The following is an 11,392-nucleotide window of genomic DNA, read 5'->3' on the forward strand; positions in this document are numbered from 1 at the left end:
ATTGTAAACTAGTTTGTAGCAGACATAATCCTTAGTATAAAGGAAGCTTATGTAGATTGCATTGATCACTGGTATGTTACTACACTACAAGTGTGAGCAGATTGTTGAAGACAGATACAAAAAATCATCAATCACTGCCTATGAGTAATATCTCTAACTCATTCCATTATATTTGTACTATGACTATATTTAATTTTTTTGGCTGATTATAGTTTTAAAATATGCAGTACAATGAACTAACCTTTAGGGAGCCTTTGCTATGTCATTACACTACATGGGGATATTTTTAGCTGTTTTTTCACTACACAAGCCATGCTTGCATAGAGCTGTGTAAATGATGAAGGAACACAGATGGGGTAGGCTCATAGACCACTAAAGCCAGTTTTCTCTATGCTGTTGCTACCTTGCAGTTTATGACATGATTTGTAGTGGGAGGTCTGAGAAACTGAACCAGGCACTCTGTAAGACATGACATTCCTGGTAAACTCACAGTGTAATCTCATTGCACAGACTGCTCTTTCTGGTTAACAGAGCTGCTGCCAAGTGAGTTTTAATTAAAACCAAAACTGCATATTTATTTTTCTAGGTTTGTGGATCCTCTGAAGCTTTTCTCTACAATGTGTGGTTGGAAAGCCAACAAATTGAATAGATCAGTAAGGGGTAAACAAGCCCCCTATTGCAAGAACAGCTTTCGGTCTTAAAGGAACATGTGAAGCCCATCAGTTGTGTTGGAAGAATGACACAGAGAATACTCAGAGCACAGAGAAACAGATAAAGAAACAACACACTGACATGGAATTCTCTTCCTGCAACTATAGTAAGTATGTATAGTATTTCATAGTATGATCCTTGGTCTTTTCTGTTTAGTAAAATAATGCTGTTCAGTTGATGTTCTGATTTATTGTGTCTCTTTTACAGATGTTTAAACATAGTTCTTTAAAACAGAATCAATATTAAAAGTCCAATTGAGTTTTTCACAGGGCTGTAAAGTGAGTTAACAGCTGATGGACAATATATTAACCTGCCAAGCTGTAATGACTTTTCCTATTGATCCAATGTCAGATATAGAGATTCGCATTAAGAGAACTGCATTCGAATTGAAATGCTGTCACTGATGTTACATTTTCATCCTGCAATGGTTTTTTTACCATGTGATTTGCTTTCGCAGATACTCCTGGAAGTGCAAGACCGAAACAAAGAAAGAAGGATTACAGTGTGGGATGATTGGCACTGGATGAAAAGTTCATGGTCACAACATATAACCTCAATTCATTTTTTTTTTTAATTAAAAAAAATATTTATATATATTGAATGAATCTGCAATCTGAGTTTAAAAGGAGCCGGAAAAAAATGTGTTATACCCTCTGATCATGGAAGGGAACCTATGGATCTTGTAGCACACTTTCCTAAGGAAGATGGACAAGGGTGGTCATCAGTAAAACTCAGGACCAGCTATTATCTCCTCTGTGGATTAAAATCAGACCAATGCTGGAGAAAAGATACCCCGTTCTGTTCTTTCAGATCATTTCTCCACAGAACTCAGGTTTAAGTATGGATATTCTTGACAAAGAGAAGTTTGTGAATGTCACTAAAAGCTCTCTGTTCCATGATAGGAATATTTTTAACAGTGATCTTGGAACAGGGGGATCAAATATATCTGACAATTTCAACTGGACCCAGGGTTCGGAAAACTTAACACATCTCTCTCCAGAAAGAAGTTCCTTTTCTTTGGAAAAAAACTGGCCAGCCTTGCTAACAGTCACAGTCATTGTGGTAACCATTGCAGGAAATATATTAGTGATCATGGCTGTATCTCTGGAGAAGAAGCTTCAGAATGCCACAAATTATTTTCTCATGTCTCTTGCCATAGCTGACATGCTTATAGGCTTCCTTGTGATGCCAATTTCCATGTTAAACATACTCTATGGTAAGTAGTGGAGCCTAATAAATCAATGACTGTACCAGCTTCCCCAGTGGAAACACAATAATTTCAATTAAAATGTATTAGGATGTGCAGGCTGTAAAACATTGTATTGTATTAAAACATGCTTTCTATTGAAGGAAGTTGATAGTGATAGATTGTATATTGACATGTGCATTGCTTAACCAAGTTCATGGTTATAGAAAGTGGTCAGTTTATGCAGTATTTGTTTGGCTGGAAATAATAAGTGAGTATATATATATATATGTCTCTCACATGCTTTAAATGTTTGATTGAAGTGTTCTTTTAAATCCTTAAAATAATAGGATAGAAGGAGTATATAGCTATAAAAAATATTTGTAAAGGTCATATTTGTAATATGGTTTGACAAACTAAAAAAGCTACACTTCACTATGCAACAGTTTTTTGTTCACTGAGCTATCAAGTTATTGTTATAAATATACAATATGTGACATACTTTTCTAAGGTCTTTATTTTCCAATGCCTAAAGCGTTTGATTATCTATCTATCTATCTATCTATCTATCTATCCAAATATACATATATGAAATATTATGCTGTTTTCTAGTACCAGAGCGCCCCTTGCTGGTGAATATTTATCTAATATTCCCACATATGAGTACTGCTGCTATTGAAAAAAGAGAAACTCCAGTGTAGTTAACAACAATGTTGATAATATTTAAAATGCGTGTTTGTAGAGACCTAGGCGTACAATGAATTAAGCTTTGACAATCAGTTTTAAAATAAAAGAACATTCCGCTTATATGGTTCCTTGCTAAAACCTCTCCAAATTTGGAAAATAATAATAATTATTTTATTATTATACATTATATATTTTTTGTTGTCATGACTGGCCTTTAGATTAGTAAAGTCACATTGTTGTTAATCTACTCCTGCCCTTTTGTCATTCCTGTTTTAGTTTTTTCTCTTTGCCATAGGGGTTACTGTTGCTGTTCTTCATTACAAACATATAATTTGTGAGTAACACACGTATTACATTGACACTATCACACTTGGCTTCCTAAAAGGACCAGTAATCCTCAGGTTGTTCATACCTCAGCACCATCCAGATGTTTTGTCAGACTATCAAGGTGCTAATCCAAAGCAGCCAGATGTTAGATCCCCCAACCCTCCCCATGTTGCAGCTAGATCATAAAAAAGCTATAGAATCCTACTGAATACATAAAATGCAAATGACTGTGTACAGCTGCATTTACCTTCCCAGCCTTTCTGTATTTGATCATCTTGAATAGGATAATAATTGGCAAGGGGATCTCATTTTTTGTCAAGACATGCAGCTGTTGTGAGTAGATTAGGTGGAAGGTGCTAAAGTTAGCGCTGATAATCATTTTGTGAAACGCTTTTTCAATGGAATTAGTCATAGACACCTGTTTAAGACACATTTTGCAGAGAAAAAGACTTTGTTGCTAAACATAGTACAGTTTTGGGAAGACAAAAATCTTCTGTATAATCTAAATTAACTGTACATGTTTGACTGTGATTGTGCCATTCTAAGCAGGAACAAAAATCTGCATTAGGATATTAGAGATTAGAGATATTAGAATATATGACATGTAAATATTGAGTTTCTTAGCAGTGTTTAGAATTTAGATATGTAAAGAGAACTATTTTATTTTGTGATTTAGAGTCCTAACAAATTGTCTTAGGTAATTAGCTATCTAAACATTGTAGCTGTGACCTAGTGATGGACCCCTTTTTGTAGGAGTACATAGAATTTTCCAAAATATCTAAATCCTTGGTGGTTTCCTGTAATAGTTTCCACTTTTCTTGCAAGCATGATGAGTGTAATCAGGGAAGAAAATAACTGAAGAAAGCTGTTATAACTGGGGATTAACTGGAACCTGTTTTATCCCCAACATCTAGGCCCAAGGAAATTGCTTCTGGTTCAGCTTCCTTAGAAAATTAAATCCCTTATAACTGAGTAATCACAAAAATTGTTTTGAACGAAAGGGATGTTGATTGGTTTTAGTCTTTTTTAGATCTTAAAGGGTTACTGTCAGTTTTTCCTTTGCCCAGTTAGGAATGTTTTGTTGCAGAGTAGTATAACCAAATGTCCTGTAGTAACCCCAGCCTGATGATTGCGTTAACATTTTAGGCAAATGTCAGAACAGTAAATTTTGGTTAATGAAGCTCACATTTTCTTTCAGCATGCACTTTAACTTTTATGATACTGCTTAATTTAATTTTAAGGTAAATAAACTTGGTTGTATTAGAACTACAAGAAAATGTATTGCTAAACAAGATTTCCATAACATCTTTACAGTGTAGAGAATTACTATTTGATATTATTTGTCATGACAAAATACAAAATAAATATCACTCATCATTTTCTCTGTTTGGTATGAAAATGATAAGTATGATAAATTAAACCAGATTTTAAAGTCTTATGATTCCAAGAGTTGCTGGTACTTGAATTCTCATTGGTTTAATATTTCTAGGGAGACATTATGGTTCGCTCAGGTTATCATGAAACAAAGTTCCCCAGGGAGGGTATCCAAGATCTGAATAAAAATATAAACCAGCAAAAAAGAGCACCAAACCAAATGGCTATTTATTGGTGACTAAAATTTTCCATACTCATACATAAGCTAGTTACAGTAGAGCCCTGAGGAAGGGAGGTTGCTTTAGTCATATGAATTTTTAAAGATACGTTGGGCTTTTTCACCATTCACAATTCTAACTTTTATTTAGCACTAAAAACCTAAAAGAAGTTAAAAGTTGAAACTGCTCCCTTTTATATTTAGTGCTTAAAGTATTGTTTTACCTTGTAACTTTTTACTTTGAAAAAAATTTAAAATCATCCATTTCAGTTATGAATTTCCCATTTTTATAACTATTAATTTTTATAATTATTTTGATATTAATGTTAATAAACTTTATTTTTAAATGCCAATATATTAAGCAGCATTGTACAACTAAAGGTTATAAAAAAACACTTTTTTGTTTATACTTCACTATTCACCATTTAGCTGTAGAATGTTTATTCCATTGCAAGTTTAGGAAAGAAAGGAAATAACTTAGTGGCCTGCTGCTTAAAAGTAATTACTATCTGCGCTATTTATTTTGTTCTCATCCATATTAGTACAGAGAGCAGATGTGCAGGTTGTCAAATATTTTTTTTACTGCCTAATTTTAGTGCTCAAGTTTTATTAGTGCTATAAGTTTCTTCATGACTAACGATAGTGTAAGGATTGAAGATAAGGCCTCAGTTTGAATCAAACACATTGTTATGGCAAAGAAAATGGTAGGATTGAGCAGTGGGTAGTGAGGGAGTATCATTCAGATGTATTGCTGCTCCTATTAGAGGCACTTGAAATCATGTTAGGATGCAATACCACAACCTTCCCCTACGGTACTGTGTTGGCATGCCTTAGTAGTGTTTGTTGCCCTGCTGCTTCTACCTTAAGGTCAGGTGGTAGTTGTGAAACCTAATGGATCACAAGGCCGTCCTCTCCAACACAATTTTCGCATTGGAAAAATATTTTGTTAGTGACTTCATGTGTGGACTGTTGTTTCTAATCTCTGAAAATTGCATTTTCCTTTTTTATTATCATGCTGTGAAATGATAATAGGCTGTGTGAGGAGCCTGAGATGACAAGGGTGACATCTTGAACAATTCCCAGGATGCTAGGACAGGGCCTAGGTGTAGGAATTGGTGGACAAAAGGGACTGATGGCTATGAAATGAGCAGGAATAAAGCTGATATTGCACTGTGGAAGCACCAAATGCAAAAACCATAAGCAGAATCAAGGTTTGGAACAGGCAGAGATTGCAAGATCAGAATCTTGGTCTGACCTCTAGGTTGAGGTTGGAAACAAAAGTAATCAAATGCCATTGGCAGACAAGAAAAATACAAGAGCAAGGCAGATAGAACCAGGTCAATATTAAAGATTAGGCCCAAGGTTCCAGATCAGAGACCACTGGTTACAGAAATACACATAAGAGACAATTCAGCTCTGGGCCAATGCAGGACTTGGGCTTACATAGGCCACTTGGCACAGTTCCCTTTAAGGCTAGGCTTGTATGCACTGAAACATATGTGCCTTATGGGCATGTGAATGAGTGTGACAGCTATTACAATCTTTCTGCCACATGTTCATTTGTGTGCATCAAACATGCACTAGTGATTTTCCATCCTTCTCTAAAAATTAAGCCCTGGGTAACATCATAAACAAAGCTTAAACATTTAATTATAGGAATTATAAAGCAATCAATATGACATTCACCGAAACAGTCCCTTGTGGAGAATCAGTTACTGAATAATCAAACACGTAGACCTGGAACTTTCTCCACCAGGGAATGTCTTTTATTTATTTTTTTAGTTAAAAAAATATTTTTAATATTTTAAGTCATCAATAAAAAAAGGAGAAATAGGTTTTCAAAATCTTGGTTTTTTCTTGTTTGATCTTTTGGTAAAAAAAAAAATGGCTGTAGTAGTAAGGTTTTCAGCCACTGAATGGTGATAAAAATAAAAAAAAAAAACATTGCACTGTATTACAACAGAAACAATTAAAATTGTCAGCCTAAAAATGTAGCATCCACCTTACTTTAGATTGTTGGTAATATTTATGAGCAGAAAATTGTGGAGCATATGTCTGGAAGGAAATTAGACTATAAATAAGAAGCAACATAAATGTGGAATGTATAATTTAATGTTGTACATGTACATGTATTTAAAATGTAAAACTGATTAAAAATAGTGCCTGGAGAAAGAGCTCACATTTATTTTGCCCACTCCTGACAGGCTGAAAGGCATCACACGTGTCGTACAAAAATATCTTTTGAACCCAATGTATAATTTGAGTCAGTTTATGTTTAAAAATGTATAGGTGCTTTATAGTAAGCAAGGATAGAGGGTAGGCCTAAATGGCAGACATAGATGTTTTGGATTGGGCATGCTTAGCTGCATAAGGAGTACGTTGTTAGCAATGAGTAACTCAATTCCTAGACTTAAGTCTTGTACAGGTGCAGATTCTTTTCTCCTTAATGTTTGACCATCTTGTTTGAAAATCCAGCACTGGTATAGTTGTCCTCCAAACTATCTTACTGTCTTTGTGCGGTCGTTTTCTTGGTTTGGGTCTTCTGCCATGTTGATTGGCCAGACTGGAATGATGCAACTCCTATACGTGCAAGAGTTCATTCATCCCAGGCATGGAGGCATGGCAGGATCATAAACTGCACGTGCACAGCTTGGTGTACATTTAACAAAGGAGCGCAAACAGACAAATAGGTTTGGTTAATTGCAGAAGGAACTTATCTTATGAAGAGCTGCCTGCACAATTTTTTTAAGGTTTAAATTTGCTTAAATTTTGTGGGGGTAGGTCAAAGCATATCTATTAACAGTACAAAGCAGCATCTCTGCACACAAACCAAGCCTGAGCAAACTGATTATTTTTCATGTGTATCTAAAAAAAATTTAAAGACTATACATTCATTTGAAAATGATTCTTGTGCAGAAATTGTACCCCATGCCTTCCCAATTGCGTGAATTAAAACAGTAAAGTAGTATTATAGGAACATCTAAACACTTTATAAATACTAGCTACCCTCTAGTATATTTTAGAATTTGTAGCACCTCATATATTTTTACAACATATTACAGTGGTAGTTTTTATACTATAATATGCATCTTTTATTTTCTAATAAGCCTCAAGCAAAGAACTGAGTTGCTAAGTCATTTCTTTCTTATGCATTAGGCATAAAATGAGCTGAGGAAATGATAGCTCCATAAAAGCATTCTAATAATTTCCAATTATTGCTTTTATCTCCTAGATTATGAATGGCCTTTACATAGAAAACTGTGTCCCATCTGGATTTATTTGGATGTACTGTTCTCCACTGCTTCTATCATGCACCTCTGCGCAATATCTCTAGATCGGTACATTGCAATAAGAAACCCTATCCATCACAGCCGCTTCAACTCAAGAGCCAAGGCGTTTGCTAAAATAATTGCTGTATGGACGATATCTGTGGGTAAGTACCATCATATTTCAGGCATAGAAGCCTAATTATGAAGACAAACTGTGACAGGATAACAGCCACTAAACACATATTGGAGAGACACAAGAGACTGCTGTGTCTATAACTTTTTAACAACTTGTGTTATAGTTCTGTAGTCTTATGCTGGTAGGAGAATAACAATCTTGTGTGGTTTATAATGAGAGGATAATTGCTTATTAGTGAGCACGCCACTAATCTTTAGAACACAATTACTGTATGCCACAATACAACAGGTAAATCTCTGCTCATATATAGAATTATTTCTTTGGTAAGTGATACTTTGTTAAAACAATCTCCATCTTATATTTTGGGAAACATTGGAGTGAGATATTTGTATATGAGTTTTTAAATTCTTTGCTGGGTTTTTTATTTGCTTTGGAGTGAATGTTATTATGTGGAATAGGCAGAGCTTAATTTTTTGATAAAAAAATGAATCAATGATTGATTCACAATATTAAAGGGTATTTCTAGACTTTAGACTAGCTTTTCTCAACCTTTTTTTGGGGGGAAACCCTTAAAACAAATTTCAGGTCGTAGAAAACCTCCGCTATATTTACTATGCCTACAGCTCACAGTATGTTGGTGCAGAAAAAAATGCTGACCAGTGGGAAGAATGTCACACGCATTGGCCCAAAATATCCTTGGTGTCAGTGGTAACTGGCCTGAGAGTTCGTCATTGCTCATGGCTCAAGGAACTCTGGTTGAGAAACACTGCCTTAGATTATTCAAATTGACTGTTTTCTGAAAGTTTGTGTAAACCTGGTCACCTAAGTTATGTATAAATTTGTTAAACATAATTTTAATAGTAATTTCTATTATGTTTAGATCTTCATATTGTAATGAAATAATACCTGGTAATTATGGCATGAAGGGCTTTGTTTAGACACTTCTTGTTACAGTGTAACAACTCTCTTTCCCCATCTACAAGTTGTTAATCTGTGTTGTCAGACTGTCACATGCTTTTCTGATGGAGACTATTAGCAGCCACTCCGATGGCAGCAAGAAAGACACAGGTATCAGCAGTACTAATATGCAACAAATGAAGGAAAAATTACACTATATTGAAACCATTGGTAGGTTGCTGACTTGGGAAAGGAGGAATTTAGAAAAGGTAAAATATCAGCAGAATAAACTTTAGTTTTAAGAAAAAAAATAACACTCTACAACTAAATGTTGGTACAATTATCTGATCTGGTTTAGTGGTATCTGGTTCAACTGAATAATTGAAGCTCTTCAAAGCTTGAGAGGATACTCTTTCATCTGGGTGATCCAACAAACCTGGAATGGATCTAGTTCAGGATTCAAAACCTTTGCTAGCAAATAGGAAATTACTTTGAAGAAATCCAATTCAGGTTTGCTGAATCACCCAGCTTCGCTGCTGAAAGAACATCCTCTGTATCCCCTCCAGTTGTGGAGAGCTTTAATAAATCAGGCAGAGTGTTTGCTGTTTAGTAAATGTATTGGTGTGGCCAGAAGTTTAGTTCAGTGCTGATGGGAGAGGGGATGGTGGAGGTCCTTTTTAGCTTTTTGTACAGAAATAGTATTCAATATCTAAACCTATATCTAAGATGACACCCAAACTTTGGATACATATTTCCTAACAATGTTGGTCAATCTAAAAAACTGTACAATATCTGTGTGGTCACTCTTTTTTTATGTGTCTGGTAAAGTTTCACATTGCATGAGCCTTCTTGATTAATAGCACTAAAATCTAATGATTGAAAGACGTGAGCCAGGGACAATTCAGCAAAGGGAGGAAAGGGCTAGATGAAGCTGAATGTCCATCAGCCTGGAAATTAGGTGAGCTCTATCAGACTTGCTACAGCTTCTAGTGCACACTGGGTGTTTGCAGTTCGCAGTGTGCAGTGTGAGTGAGGAATTTAACTACAATTGTACAAGATTTAAGGTAAGATTGCAGTTTAGCTTTATCAAGATGGTATAATTGATTTGGATTATCTTTTATCCTTATGCAGATGAGCATTCTACAACATCTGTGGAGTATTTTCAAAGAACTTTTATCTCTATTTGTTGAGGTGTATGTGTCAGTTGATGTTCCCTTTCATTATAAATAGATGTTTATTTCTGCTAAATTAATTAAACAGAAACTAATGGTTTATAATAGTTTCAATTCCCCACTGATCTGTAAATCCCTGAAACTGCTTATTTTTCATTGTAAATAACTAAATATTTTAGGTTTTAATGTTGCCATTGTCAATGTATTTCACAAACAGATCACAATAATAAAAAACTGTGTTTATTATATTTATTATTGTAGGATTTTCTTCAATAGCGTTATAACTTGAAAGAGCTATCATAATAAACAGTATAGTTTATTTTATATAGCTGGCTTTGAAATGTACAAACATAATAGAGTAAGAAACACATTTCATTATGCAATGTAAAGATTACATGACACATTTATGTAATGACGAGTAAAGCTTTATTCTGACAGTTTAGTAAGAAATATTTACATTAGGGTGCCCTTTGTTAAGAAAGTAAAGCATTCATTGGAATATTTTTTTGCAAAAGTACTAAACATTCTGTTTAATAATCTGGAAATTAAAGGATTAAATCTTCAGGTTAAGGAAAAAAGTACTAAATAGAACATATATATATATAATACTAAAGGGATAGCAAAAAGAACACACAGCTTTTCATATGCATTACTTAGGGACACGGGCCATGGGCCATATTTTTCCAATGTGGATGTTTACTCTTTTTTGCTTGTAACATGTGGTGTTACTCACATAAAAAATGTAAAACCTTTAGATATTTGAAGCTTGATAATTTGGTAATTCTAAAGTTCTTGTGGTGGTGTTTCCAGCTGGCAGAGTTTGACTTTCCCTTTTTTGCAGCAAATACCAGGGGACTCAGATTTAAACTTCTTGACTTGACAGTACCTACAAACCATTTCCATTTTTCTGGTGGGAACACTTGCATGCAGCGGGTAGTCTTTATGTGGATCATAGTGGAATCCTTCCAATGCTAAGCTAAAATGTTGTGCAGTCAGTGATTGTCTGGCTCTTTCTCTCGTTTTCATGTACCAGAGTCTCACACTGTTGTACTGTTTCTGAAGCTCTAGATGTAAGTAGCCCTATCTCTCTTATCCTGTAGTCAGGCCTTATGCTGTTGTACTGTCTCTGAAGCTCTATATTTAGTAGCTCTTTCTCTCATTTTCTGTAGTAGGTATAACACTGTTGTACTGTACCTGAAGCTCTAGATCTAGTAGCTCTATCTCTGTTAACCTGTAGTCGGGCCTCATGCTGTTGTATTGTCTCTCAAGCTCTAGATGTAGTAGCTTTTTCTCTTATTTTCTGTAGTAGGGTGTCATGCTGTTGTACTGTCTCTGAAGCTCTAGATGAAGTAGCTCTATCTCTGGTATACTGTAGTGGGGCCTCATGCTGTTGTACTGTCTCTGAAGCTCTAGATG

General features: G+C 35.0%; 1 protein-coding gene across 2 annotated transcripts in view; it reads left to right on the forward strand.

Moving 5' to 3' along the window:
• The first annotated feature begins 455 nt into the window (after nucleotides 1-455).
• The window catches only part of HTR2A (5-hydroxytryptamine receptor 2A), a 21,517-nt gene continuing 10,580 nt past the window's right edge, over nucleotides 456-11,392 (forward strand). The window contains exons 1-3 of one of the 2 annotated variants that reach the window (XM_072409848.1): nucleotides 456-821; nucleotides 1,169-1,927; nucleotides 7,735-7,935. In XM_072409848.1, coding sequence (XP_072265949.1) covers nucleotides 1,486-1,927; nucleotides 7,735-7,935 — 643 coding nt within the window. In that variant the 5' untranslated portion in view covers nucleotides 456-821; nucleotides 1,169-1,485. The remainder of the gene's footprint in view (nucleotides 822-1,168; nucleotides 1,928-7,734; nucleotides 7,936-11,392) is intronic. The other variant, XM_072409840.1, reaches the window with a different exon arrangement.

This window comes from Pyxicephalus adspersus, chromosome 1 (assembly GCF_032062135.1).
Source record: "Pyxicephalus adspersus chromosome 1, UCB_Pads_2.0, whole genome shotgun sequence".
Lineage (NCBI taxonomy): Eukaryota > Metazoa > Chordata > Amphibia > Anura > Pyxicephalidae > Pyxicephalus > Pyxicephalus adspersus.